At 51.4% G+C, this 13,918-nt stretch overlaps 1 protein-coding gene across 1 annotated transcript in view; it reads right to left on the bottom strand.

Annotated features, from left to right (window-relative positions):
* The window catches only part of SNED1 (sushi, nidogen and EGF like domains 1), a 47,448-nt gene extending 34,223 nt beyond the window's left edge, over nt 1-13,225 (bottom strand). Inside the window, exons 1-3 of the mRNA XM_045294537.1 lie at nt 13,095-13,225; nt 3,449-3,506; nt 2,806-3,093 (exon numbers count right to left, since the gene is read on the bottom strand). Coding sequence (XP_045150472.1) covers nt 2,806-3,093; nt 3,449-3,506; nt 13,095-13,225 — 477 coding nt within the window. The remainder of the gene's footprint in view (nt 1-2,805; nt 3,094-3,448; nt 3,507-13,094) is intronic.
* Nucleotides 13,226-13,918: the final 693 nt, after the last annotated feature.

The following is a 13,918-nucleotide window of genomic DNA, read 5'->3' as shown; positions in this document are numbered from 1 at the left end:
AGTCAGGTCCCAGCTTGATGACCTCCTTGGGAGGTACGAGTGAGATACATGGCTCTCTGGGAGCCGGCCCCTCTCTCTCCCTGCCTCAACTTCCTGTTGACTGAGCCACACTGCGACCTGCTAGCGCCCTGTGATGCGGCCACCGCCATTGGATCCACAAACTCTGCACCCACCAGCCTGTGATTTCCCTGCACTCTGCATCACTGCACTTGTCTGCGTGAGTTTGAAGAGGGACTGATGGACTAGTATCCGGCTCATGGACTGGAGTTGGACTGGGCTGTTGACTTGATATGTAATGACTCCTTGATATAAAGCTCTCTTACTCACGTAGGAGTGTCTCTGGATTTGTTTCTCTTGTCACCTAGCCTCACGCGGGTGCTGAAGGAAGAAGTTCAAACTGTGCTGAAAACACTGGTGAAAAACTGCCCCCAGGAACGGACAAATATGAGTGGAGGTGTTTCCATGAACAGACGCAAGGCTGGAAGCGCTCCTCGGTGACTATGCCAAGAAGTGTGAAAGGCAGCTCCCTGACCAAGTGGCTAGACGAGAGCGATTCCAGAGAAAAAAAGGTGCCCCAATGGAATGTGAAGTTTACAGAGCATATCATTAGTTAGTGCTGCATCCAAGCACACTTTGCTGACGGTAATTTAAGAAGGTCTTGCAGAACTACATCAATGAGGACCTACCAGAATTTCAAGCTGGATTCAGAAGAGGTTGTGGAATGAGGGTGTGGGAGTTACCTAATCTGTTGTCAACTTGAGACTTAAGAATGAAGGGGTGGAGTTTAGCCTGTCAATCAGGTCTCGGCTTGATGACCTCATTTGGAGGGGCTAAGGAGATAAATAACTTGCTGGAGGTGGGATACACACTCATTCCCTGGGAGACATTCCTGCAGACAAGACACATGGAGCTATGCTAGAGCCCTGGCGCTGGAGGAACCATGTGGAGACCCATGCCAGCACTGAGATGCTCCCACTGCCATTGGATCCACAGGACTTTCCATCCAATGGCCTGTGATCATCCTGCATTCGGTGTCATTGCATGTGTTGCGTGACTCTGAAGAGGAATTTATAGATTGGTATCGGACATGTGGGCTAATATTGGACTTATGGACTTGATCTGGACTGGGCTGGGATATTTTCTTAATATCCAATTACTCTTTATATAAAGCTCTTTCCTATATACATATGAGTGTCTATGAATTTGTTTCTCTAGTCCACCTGGACTCACACAGAGGGACAGCACTGCTGACGTCAGATGGATTTTTGCTCAAAGCAGGAAAGACCAGAACGATGCTCACTTGTGTCTTATGGATGATGCAAAGGGCGTTTAACTGTGTGGGTCATGACAAACTAGGGATAATCTTAAGAAGAATGGAAATTCCAGAACACGTCTGTGCTCACGGAGACCTGCACATAGACCAAGAGGCAGTCCTTCTAACAGAATATGGTTCCTGTGTGGTTAAAATCAGGAAAGGTGGACAGTGGGGTTTCAACCCGTCAGGATGGCATAAGAACACAGCCAGCATCACTAGATGTCAGCGATGGGTAATAAATACCAGAAACAAAACGGGCTTCATTTGTTGCCTTTGTAATTGTCAAGGAAATGAAATCACATCAGCACTTTCAGTGGGTCTGGAACCAGCACTGCAGAGTCCGGTGTGGGGTCTAGTGTGTTTGGAGTCATGTGTGTGAGGAGGGCAGTGTGTGTGAGTATGATGTAAGCATGTGATGGGGAGGCGTCTGCTGGCTGCATGCCCCCTCTAGGAGGTGTGTGCCAAGGAAACAATGATGGGCAGGGCTTCTGGTGGGCAGGGCGAACTGTCTATCGCAGAGTGCGAGAGACATGCTCAGGGGCACTGATGGAGGGTCTGGATCCCTGTTCTTGTCTGCACACCTGTTAGTGCGGGGAGGCCAGCTGGCTTGTTCAGGGAGCAAACTTTGAGGTGTGGATGCTCTGAGGACAGATGGACTGGCAATGAGGGCCACAGGGGTCAGGGTCCAGGGTATGGGAGGGCTATGACCAGTAGGGGACGCAGAGATCGGGGCTGTGTGAAGGGGTCTGACCTCTAAGGAACACAGAGCATCCGGAACATGTGAGGTTCATGTGGTTGGCTTGTCATACTTCACATTTATACTGAACACAGCTTTCTGTGCATGTGGTATTAAAATAAAATAACTGAGAGGCTTGAAAAGAAATGCTCCCAGTCCCAGAGGCAAGCAGGATAGAAAGGACTTGGGTCTGAGGCGCCAGGTGGGAACCCCAGCCTGTGACGTGGCAGCGCTGCAAACCAAGCCAGCCCCCCACTGAGTCCTTTCTGACACGCAGCTACCCTGAAGGTCAGGATGTAGACTGCCCCGTGGGCATCGCAGACACACAGTGGGCAAAGAGGACAGCACAGCCAAGGGACAGCTGAGCAATGCTGGTGGCTATCGACAAGGAGGGCTGGTGCCTGGACTGGACCTTCCGGCCCCCAGACCCAGGGCAGAAACTTCCCATTCTTCAACGCTGCCCACTGCTGGTAACTGTTCTGGTGGCACCAGGCAAGACCCCATTCTGGGTGGAAACCTCCCTCCTACCGCTGCACCCTGCTGAGTGAGCTATTGGGGACCTGGGGGTTCCAGGAGAGCTGGGGAGCCTCTGAGACTCCCTCCTCTCCCCACATGGCTCTGCCACCTTGGGTCTCACCCCTGGATGAGGGTTGATGAGGGTCCCTGAGCACCTCCGTGAGGCTGGGCCCACGTGTGGAGCCAGTGCCCCCCCCAACCCTCCTGCCCACCCTCAAGACAAACGCTGCGGACTCACAGGGGAAGAGGCGCTGCCTCCAAAGAAGGTCACCCGGTCCCAGGTGGCAATGAAAGCCCAGGTGGCTGAGAAGCCCAGGAGCTCCGGGAAGTAGCGCCTGACGTCTCCCGTGGCTCTGCGCAGTGTGGCCTCGTCGGTGGCCTCCCGGTAGTACACGTCACCAGCACGCCGGTTGTCCACATCTGCCCAGAAGGCTGCCACCACACAGCGGTCGTTGGCGATGGGGAAGGCTGCTGGGGTGAACTGGGAGACCTCCTTCAGGAAGGACACGATGCCGTTGTTGTTGACCTGCCAGGCAGGAAGCCAGAGATGAGGGCCGGCGGGCAAGTGGAGGGGCCAGTCTTGGCTTAGGAATCCCCAGGATGGCCTGACAACCTGGCCCCTGACAGATGGTTGCTTGGCCTTGGGCCACCCCCTCCTAGACTGGCCGAGTGTTCGGGACACAGGGCTGTGACCTGTTTCTGCACCCCAGTGTCCTGCAGAGTGTCCTCCCTGCCTTGCTGCTGGCCTTGGGCAGGCAGTGGCTCCAGCCTGCCCAGAGCCCCTGGTCCTCAGTTAGTCCTGGATGGCAGAGCAGCTAAGCCAGCACTTAGAGGGGGAGGGGAGGGGAGGCCGCTGTGAGGATGGGATGAGAGGGGCTTACACTGCTGGGGAGACTGGAGGGCTGGTGTTGTGTGGGAGGGCTTGTGGTCAAACTCAGCCTGGGAGGAGGGGGCAGGGGCGGAGGAGCCCAGGTGTCATCTGAGCAAGGATGAGCAGCACCCCTCGAGTCAGGTACACCTGGCTGAAATCAACGCCGCCCACCACTGGGTCAGCAGCTGTCCTCGGATCTCTCCGCACTCCGGTTCTCCCACCGGGAAGGAGGGGCTGACATTACCTCTGACCTCACGGGGCACTGGGCAGAAACAAGAGAAGGGATGGATGGTGGACCATAAAGCCAGCCTCTACAGCAGCAGTTCTCAACTTGTGGCTGTGACCCCTTTGGGGGTTGAACGACCCTTTCACAGGGTTCGCCTGATTCATAACAGTAGAAAAATGACAGTGATGAAGTAGCAATGAAAATAATGTTATGGTTGGGGGTCCCCACAACAGAGGAACCGTATGAAAGGGTGGCGGCATGAGGAAGGTCGAGAACTGCTGGTCTACAGGCTTATGATTAGCACTGGGGCAGAGTAGGATCAGACTGTGGACCTCCCCTGGGAGAGGAAGGGTCGCAAGGCAGATCAATACATGTCCTCTGAGGGTCACCAGGGTGCAGGCCCACAAGTGGGATCGCAGCAACCCCAACCTGGTAACGGGACAGTGAGGAGAGCCCAGGCCTCTGTGTGGCTCCCCACCTCGTGCATTCTGAGTCGGAATCAGACCTGCATTCCAGGACGCTTTGAGAGGGACACATTTGACAGCTCAGAGCCAGCTCAAAGTAGAGATCCCCATAAATACCGCCGTGAAGCTGGGCCCCGAGGGCTCCCCTTCACAGATAGAAGGGGCCCGAAGCAGACAGCTTTCTGCAGACTTCATTCCCCCTGAGCATCTAGGGACCCTCAAGCAGAAGTCCGGAGACGGTCAGACGGGTAGCATGACTGGGTTCCGGTCAGAAGCAAAGGAGAGAGCTCTCTCTGGAGGAAGATCACACCATCTTAGCCCTCAGTTATTCCTGCACATACCACGTCAAACACAAAATTCAAGACATAGTCAAACAGCCAGACACATATGGCCACATCAATATGAATCAGGAAAAACAGGAGAAACGTCAGATACTGGAACGGTCAGATACATGATAAAATAACAACATTCACTATGCTCGAAGAAGCAAAAGACAAGCTGTCCTGTTTCAGCAGGTAAAAAAAAATCCGCAGCAAAAAATACTAGAAAATTAAATACCAATTTATAAACTATCAAGGGCTCATGAGGGAGGGGGGAGCAGGGAGGGAGGGGAAAAATGAGGACCTAATGTCGGGGGTTTAAGTGGAGAGCAAATGTTTTGAGAATGATGCACAAATGCGTTTTACACAATTGATGTGTGTATGGATTGCGATAACAGTTGTATGAGCCCCTAATAAAATGTTTAAAAATAAAAAAATAAAATGACAGACAGGAAGAACAAACCAAAAAAAAAAAAAAAACCCAGGAAAAACCAGAAAAGAAAAATACTAGAAAATCAATGGCAAGAAGACTGTCTTACAAGGAGAAGACAGATTGCTTCCCTTTAAGGGCGTGACAAATGGACAGCCAGGGTCTCACAGGCGGCATGGGCGCTAGGAAACAGTGGAGCTGGCCTGCACTTCAGGGGCTATCCCTTCACAAGGTCTTGGGTGTAGTGGGTGGAACAAACTCAAAAGCATAAAAAGACCAGGCTTCCTGCTGTGAGATAGCTCCTTAGACGAATCATCAACCATTTGAGATCCAAAGGGCTGCACCTGGCCAAGGATGAGTTCAGAGGGCAGGAAGGACTAGGGAAAAGGGAGGCAGGAAAACAGGAGCCTCAGGGAGGAAGTGGGGATTGCAAGTACTAACAAGAAACAAAAAGTGTGTGACTTGCTGATGGAAAACGGATTTGCTCCATACACCTCCACCCAGTTCAGAATAAAAAGTTAAAAAAAAAAAAGTGGAAAAAATAAGACAGTGGAGCTGTATGCTCAATGTACCCAAAGAAAATACCGGTGTAACTAGTCTTATACCCTGAAGAATTATACTAGGGGGCATTCCCCCAAACTGGATTTTTTCCCAAAGTTATGTATTTATTTATTTTAAATAAAACAACCTTATCTCCATTACACTTAATACATTTGTCAAATCTGCGATTCCGTTCTTAGAAACATTTTTCAAGCCCCCCTGTCTGGATGGCTGACAGCACCTCCCTCGTTGTTTTTCTGCACCTCTTCTCCATCGTCACATTGCTGCCCTTCCACGTTTCTCTTCATTCGTGGAGACAAAAAGAAGTTGCATGGTGTGAGGTCAGGCGAGTCAGGTGCGTGAGGCAAGAGAGGCATGCTTCTTTTTGCCAAAAATGGTGCACTGAGATGGCTGCATGAACAGGTGCGTTGTCTTGGTGGCAAAACCATTTCCCTGTCTGCTACAAATCAGGCCTTTTTTGTCGCACACTGTTACGCAATCTTTTTGGAACCTCTAAATACCATGTTTCTTCGAAAGTAAGACCCCCTCCCCAAAATAAGACCTACTTACAATTTTGCCTCTCGCTGAAATATAAGGCATCCCCGAAAATAAGACCTCCCCCAAAATAAGGCCCCCTGAAGCTACCGTAACTCTGAACTCTGGACCATAGTGACGGGCGCCACCTTGCAGCTCACTGTTGGCCGCAGCGCAGCCGGAGCAGACAGGAAGTGCGAGGTCTCTTTTAATAAAACAATGAACAATAAATGGGTACCGTATCCTTCTTCATGGAAAAATAAGATATCCCCTGAAAATAAGACCTAGCGCATCTTTGAGAGCAAAAATTAATATAAGACACTGTCTTATTTTTGGGGAAACAGGGTAGATGAACAGTTTGACCTGGTGGAATGAACTCCAAATGCACTATCCCCCTCACATTAAACAACAACAGCAACAGCAAATGCGCATCGTCTATCTTTGATTTCACTTGACACGTTTTGGGGGGCGATGTGATGATGGCGTCTTCTACTGGCTTGACTGATGTTTGCTTTTGGGGTCATGAGAACAGCACCATGTCTCGTCACCAGTAATTGTCCTTGGAAAAAACGTCTGAGTCACTTCAGAAATGTTCTTTCAAACAAAGCATGTTTCTACTCAATGCTCTTTTTCCTGGTCAGTCAGAACCCTGTGTACAAATTTCACAGCGACACTTCTCATTCCCAAATCTTCTATTAAAACTCACTGAACGAGTTCCAAGATAGTCCAGATAACTTCCCCATCGCTTCAAAGGTTCATAGTCAGTCTTCAAGCACAAGTTTTGTTGACATTTTTGTCCATTCGAGAAGTTGATGGATGTCCAGAACGAGGTTTGTCATCAATTGGCATTGCATCTCTTTTGAAACAAGGAAATCACTCATACACTTGAGTTTTTCCCATCACGCTGTCCTTATAAGCTGCATGCAACATCACAACAGTTTCTGTGGCATTTTTCCTGAGCAGGAAACAAAATCTCATAGCTGCACGCTGTTCTCTTAAATCAGCCATCACAAAAATCGAGGTTTGACTGAAACTGCTTTTACAAAAAAAAATCACTGTGACCAGAGAGAACCTTCCCAGGAGATGCCACTGGATGCACTAACTCAGATGCTTGCCTTGTGGGAAAAATGCATACTACGAAAGCTCCACCCAGCGGAATTTTATTCCATGTTTTTGGGTACCCCTCGTATGTTAGTACTTAAGGCAAGAACAGAGCTTGTGAAGAACAGTCATAAATCGGGAATAAACTGCAGGCTGATCCTGCAAGAAGTTCGGTAGAACCAACTTTGAGATGAAGGAAAACGCAGAGTTCAAGATGCAAAAGGGAAGTGGGGCCCAGAATGAATGTAAGCGGACACTGACCCTACCCATGGTAACTAACACCTGGTGGGATTTAAAACATCTCCAGAATTAAAGGTCATGGCAACCACAGTGCAGGCCTACATCAAAACGTCTGATTGGGCAATGGACACTGGCCTGTAGCCCCATAAGCTTTGTTTTGTGTTTTAAAAGGAAAGTAGCTCTCCTTTGGTTCAGTGAATTTTAATGGAAGATTTGGGAATGAGAAGGGTCACTGTGAAATTTGTACATAGGGTTCTGACTGATCCTTCGTTTTCCCCTAATCATTTTAGAGACTACCCCCCCCCCCCCATTCTTGCAGTATGGGCCCATCTCACTGGGACACAGGCAGGAAAGGCAGGGAAGGGGGCTCCCTCTGGGCGTGGGATTTCTGGTTTGTCTGCAGGCGACAGGGGCTGGGCTGCTCCTGCTGCTCAGACAGGCCAGTTGATAGGTGTGGCTGGGTGGGATTCCTTCCCCCCAATCTCTTTGTCTCCCTCCACTGGCATCCCTGCCTGTCTAACCACCACCACGACGGCCAGCACTCATTCCTCCAACCCCCACCAGCAGCTCTAGCAGCAGCAGGGGCTCTCGTAAGTTTACCTATGGTGTTTACACACGTCCAAATCACTCGCCATCCTGTTCTGCATCATGAATTGAGGACAGTAAGCGACAGGTGCCATTGAGCTGGTTCCAACCCACAGCGACCCCACGCAACGGAAGGAAGGAAACACTGTCTGGTCCCGGGCCAACCTCGCCACTCCCCCTACACGCGAGCCCATTGTTGCAGCCACTGCATCAATCCATCCGGCCGAGAGCCTTCCTCATTTTTGCTGTGTCGCCCTGCCAGTTGGGCTGCGATCCATGGGGTGGGCAGTTCGAAAAGGCCAGCAGCTCCTCTGGCGGAAGAGTGGGCTTTCTCCTCCCCCCACAGTCACAGTCTGGGGACCCCACAGGGGTCCCTATGAGTCAGCATTGACGCGATGCCAGGCAGTTTGGTTTGGGGTTTCCAGTTTACCAAGCGTGATGCCTTTCTCCAGGGACTCGTCCCTCCTGCTAAGATGTCCAGAATAGGTGGACACCTGTCTGAAAGTGTCTTGCTTCTCAGGACCATCCTGATGCTGGACTTCTTCCAAGCCATCTTTGTCCATGCTTCTGGACATCCATGATACAATCAGTCACCTCTGTCAACTCTACTTCAAACGCACGGTTCCTCTGTTACCCGTCTTCATGGTCCAGCTCTCACAGGTATAGGAAGCGACGGAAAACGCCGGGCGTGGGTCGGGAGTGCTTCAATCTGAAGACGGACGTGTTTGTGCTTTGATACTTTGAGGAGGGCCCGTCTGGCAGGCTTGGACAGTGCAATAACCTCATTTGACTTTTTGACGGCTGCTTTTGTGCCAATGCCAGCATTTTCTCTGTTTATCCTGCTGCTGGGAAGCCTAGGTAGCTTAGTGGTTACACCCTGGGCTGCTGACTGCCAGGTCAGCGGTTCAAAACCAGAAGACGCTCCCTGGGAAAAAAGTTGGGACTTTCTACTCCTGTAAAGTTGACAGCCTGGGAAGCCTGCAGGACACTTTTGCCCTGTCCTGCAGGGTCGCTGTGAGTCAGTCTCCGTTCGATGGCGGTGAGTACGGCTTGGGTTTGGGTCATGACGGTGTTGACTGCTCTTACAGCTCTTGTGACAATCCATACATCAATTGTATCGAGCATATTTGCACATACGTCGCCATCATCATTTTTCAGACACTTACTTTCTCTTGAGCCCTTGGCATCAGTTCCTTCCCACTCCCCTGCCCTCGTGACTCCTTGATAAAGTGTTATCTTTTTCATATCTCACACCAACCGCTGTCTCCCTTTCCCCCACGGTTTCTGCTGTTCGTCCCCCTGGAGGGGGAGGTGTGTGGTTATGTGTCCATCACTGCGATTGGTCCCACCCCCACCCCCCACCCCCGCCTTCTGGGATCGTTCCTCCCATTCCTGTTCCTGGATGGCACGTGCTCCCGTCTAGCCCACAGTGGGAGGCAGGATGGGGTCGTGGGGCGTTCTTTTCTTTACGCTGAGCTGCAGCCCACGTGGGAGCCTGCATCACGTGGTCTTCTTCACTACGTGCTCCAAGGACTCTGCATGCCCAACAAGCAAGCGCTGTCTGTCACAGGCTGCCACCAGTCTTCCTCCAGCCCTGATGCACATTCTTCTTCTTATAGCCCAGCTTCTCTGATCATTTGCTTAGCATATAGGTTGAATAAATATGAGGAACAGATACTACCTTGTGGCAGTTACATAATCAATCTCCTGCCTACTTGAGCGGAGGGGTGGAGTTTAGCCTATTAATCAGGTCATAGCCTATAGTGTCTCTGTGTGGGCATGGCCTCTCCTGAGGATGCTGGGAACTCTTGTCTTCCTCTCTGGAGGTGGAACACACACTCTCTCTCTGCTTTGTCTTCCTGCTGACAAGCCACAGGGAGCTATGCTTCCACCACCACTGGATCCACAAGACTTTCCGTCCACTGGCCTGTGATCTTCCTGCATTTGGCATCATTGCATGTGTTGCTTGAGTCTGAAGAGAAATTTATGGACTAGTATCGACTATGGGGTAATATCAGACTTATGGACTTGATCTGGACTGGGCTGGGATGTTTTCTTAATGTACAATTGCTCTTTGATATGAAGCTCTCTCTTACAGATATGAGTCTCCCTGGATTTGTTTCTCTAGTCTACCCAGAAGAACACAAACCCTGACACACACCTTTCCTGATTTGAAACTATGTGGGACCCCTCTATTTTGTTTGCATTTTCATGGTGGAAAATTATTCCTCAGTGCAACCTCTTCGGGATAAGCTACCAAGACTGCCCCGTGTTCTTTGACAAGATCTATTACGCTTTGCCCTTTAGGACCCCCCAAAGCAGTGGTCTTCTGGGCTGGCCTCTCTGCCTGGAATTGAATGGGGGCTGAGTGCAGCCTGGGGGCTGGCACTTAAATCAGAACGAAACCCCGCCTGCCCCTGTCTTTTGATCGCCTGACTGCTGCTTCCATGACCATTAACTGTGGGTCCCGCAAGACAAAATCCTGAACACCTTCAACCTTTTCTCCGTTCACCGGATTTTGCCCACTGTCCAGTGGTGGGGGTTGGGTCTTTTGACACTGAGGCGGAATCCACACTGAAGGCTGCGTCCTTGGTCTTCCTCAAGCAGCCGTTGGTCTTGCCGATTTCTGCCATGTGACCTCCAGCTTTGTGTCCATCACCAACACTTAAAGTCCCCTTTCTCTTCCCGCCCCATCCCCCACGCCATGGGCAGTGCGTCCCAGTGGCAGAGCTGACCATTTCAAGCAGACGACTCCGTTTCTTCACCACTGGCTTTCGTGGTTGGAGTATCATTTGAGTAACGGCTGTATGATTAGACTTCCCTGTAGGGGTATAGGCATTGTTGTATCACAGACAGCATTGAAATATTTCTTTTGATGGCGAATGCAACACCATTCCTCTTTCCCACAAAGAAAACCGTACGATGGGCTCAAAATGGTCAATACACCCCATTTCAGCTCGTTTGTGTGCAGGCTAGCCATCTCTGTGCATTCCATTTCATTTTGGGCAGTTCCAAATTTTCCTTTGCATTTTGTACATCCCACGTTCCAAGTGTGAACGGACGCTGGCAGCTGCTCCTTTTCACTTTGACTCAGGCCTCATCAGCAAACGAGGCTCCTGAAAGCGGTAACTCCACCCGGTCAACTCCACTAGCAGGCGGCAGCTCTGCCCGGTCATAGTCTGAGCGCCTTCCCGCCTGCGGGGCTCATCCTCTGACGACGGACGTCCCGTGCGAGTCCTGAGGCTTTCAGGTGCCAGTCCCTCCGCAGGGCGGCTCGTTCCGTCTGTTCTTGGTCTGCAAGCGCCGCTGACCTGGTTGTGCTTGAAATCCCAACAACACACCAGGCAACTGCAGTAGGACACACGGACGGACGGATGGCAGATCTGTAGCGTCAATGCATTCTCAGTGAAAGTGCAGCAGAGGTATGTGTGCAGCTTGGTGATAGCCGAATTCTAAATTTTATAAGAGAAAGCCAACCCAAGAATTCCCAGGCCCCTCTGGAGATGAATGGAAGGGCTGGCTTGTTCTATGGGCAACAGGGCCCCTTAAAGCCATCCTGAGCGTGCTGGCTCCCAGCCAGGGGGCAGTGGGACCAAGAGTACAGAGATGATTCAGACCTTTGAAGACACTGACTGTGGCCAAGACTGCTCTGCGGGGGAAGGGCCTCACCAGCAACTCCTCCTCAATGGGGAGGGGGTACAAGCCCCCAGACTACGCATGGACACCAGTTCTAGGCATGTTTAGACCTCAGTGTGAGTCAGGTACAGAATGCCATCAAGTCCCTGGAAGGTTGAGTGGGAGAATCTGCCTGTGACTCCTGAGGGGGAGTTTGAACAAGGCACAGAGGAAATGGGGACACATGGGGCTACCACCATGAGATATGCTGTCCCTTACTGACCCATAGCGCTACAGGGGACAACACTGGAGACACAGTGCGGGAATTGTGCCCGATCTGATCCCATTACACTTGGGGCGAAACACTAAGGGTGTGCAACGGAGCAGCAAGGGGAGCACACCAATGGAATCCCCAGGGAATGCCAAAAATAGATTTTGGGGAGGAGCGTAGCACCCCATCAGACTCAATTAGAAAGCACTCCTAAAGGTAAAAACCAGGCCTGGAACTATTTATAGGCTTTCCCCTTTTTCCCTTGGCTTTCTTTTTGTTGTTGTTTTGTTTGTTATTATTGTTGTTTTGTCTTCCTTTTTGTTTTGTTTGTCTTTGCCTGGGTTTTGTGCTTATTAATGTCTCTGCATGTCTACCTAGATAAGATAGGTGGGATAAACAATCCAGAGACAAAAACAATAGGACCAATGGTTTGGGAGGATAAGGGAGAAGGGGAGGTGGGACGAAGGAAGGGAGGGGGAATCAACCCAGGGACAAGGGAACAACAAATGCACTAAAATCAGTGGAGAGAAGGGTGTAGGATGCGTAGTAGGGCTTAATCAAGGGCAATGTGACAGTGAGGAATTACTAAACCTGAGTGAAGGCCGTACATGATAGTGGGACAAGAGGAAAGTAAAAGGAAATAGAGGAAAGAACCAGGAGGCAAAGGACATTTATAGAGGTCTAAATACAGGCATGTACATATGTAAATATATTCATATATAATGAGAGAAATAGATCAGTGTACTTATATCTATATGTTATGAATTAAGGTAGTAGATGGACATTGGGCCTTGACTCAAGTACTCCCTCAACACAAGAACACTTTGTTCTAATAATCTGGCATTCTGTGATGTTCACTTTCCTGACATGATCGCTGAAGACAAAGCGGGTGCATAAGCAAATGTGGTGAAGAAAGCTGATGGTGCCCGGCTGTTAAAAGATACAGCATCTGGGGACTTAAAGGCTTGAAGATAAACAAGCAGCCATCTAGCTGAGAAGCAACAAAGCCGACATGGGAAAAGCACACCAGCCTGTGTGATCATGAGGTATTGATTGGATCAGGTACCAGGCATCAAAGACACAGATCAAAAAATCCTATCAATGTGAAGTGCGCCCCCTGTCTCAGCAGCTTCTACCAGGGGTGTCCTCATACGGGAGGTCCGTCCATGCGCTGGGAAGCTCGTGAGCAGCACGGCTGGCAGCGACCATAGCAGAGTTCAGAGCCCAGAGCTGCCCGAGGGCCAGCACGGCGGGGCAGGCAAACAGCCTGCAGCCCTCTGCTCCGGAGTGGTAGCAGTGATGCCAGGCACCTCTTGATTCCTGAACGGGCCTGCTGCTGAGCAGGGAGGCCAGGCCAGCGGGCAGGAGGTGGCCCACGGGGCTGGCACGACGCTTGCCCTGGACTCTCCAGTCACTGCGAGCTCTCACGTACAGACCCGCTGCCATGCTGACGGTGGCCATCGAGGGTCCGGGCTCACTGAGAGCCTGCGTGAGGAGCAGAGCTGCTCTTGTGGCCTGGCCTTTGGGAAGCAAGTTGCCTGGCCTTTCTTCTGAGGCCCGAGTGGACTGCAGCCACCAGCCTTCAGGCAAGCATGTTAGCGAGGAGGAAGTCTCCCATCTGCACCAGTGTGGCTTCACCCCCGCCCATGCACTTCCTGCAGAATTTTCCTTCCTGCCTTTGAAGTGCAGTTGGAAGGGGGGGCTCAGGTGCTTGTAGGCAGAGGCCTGGGCCTGCCCACTGCACTGGCTCAGACAGGCCCCGGGGAAGGTCCAGGAAGGAGTACAATAAACTGGCCCTGTCCTGCTCTGCCAGGGCCTCAGCGGGCAGCTACAGGAGCGCGGGGTACTGACACCCATCCTCCCCTCAGGATTTCCCTTCTCTGGAGGGGGTGGGGCTGGGGCAGTGGGTCAGGCTCAGGGGAGGGTGGGTGGGAGGCTGCTGACCACACAAGGGTTGAGGTTCTGGTTCTGGGAGTCATTCTCCCTGCAGGGCCCAGCACACGGGCACAGCCCACAGAGTGGCAAGTCTGAACTGGCCTCCAGCAGCCCCAGCCCTACACCCGCCTGCCCTGCCACTTGCTGTCCCCGTGCCTGGCCTGCCCTGTGCCATCCCTGCGGTCGGTCGGTCGTGGATTTGGCTGAGGAGACACACTG

This window comes from Echinops telfairi, unplaced genomic scaffold, assembly GCF_000313985.2.
Source record: "Echinops telfairi isolate 266 unplaced genomic scaffold, ASM31398v2 ScPeMD7_3;HRSCAF=10, whole genome shotgun sequence".
In the NCBI taxonomy this organism is placed as follows: domain Eukaryota; kingdom Metazoa; phylum Chordata; class Mammalia; order Afrosoricida; family Tenrecidae; genus Echinops; species Echinops telfairi.
This window is presented reverse-complemented; position numbering and strand designations above follow the sequence as displayed.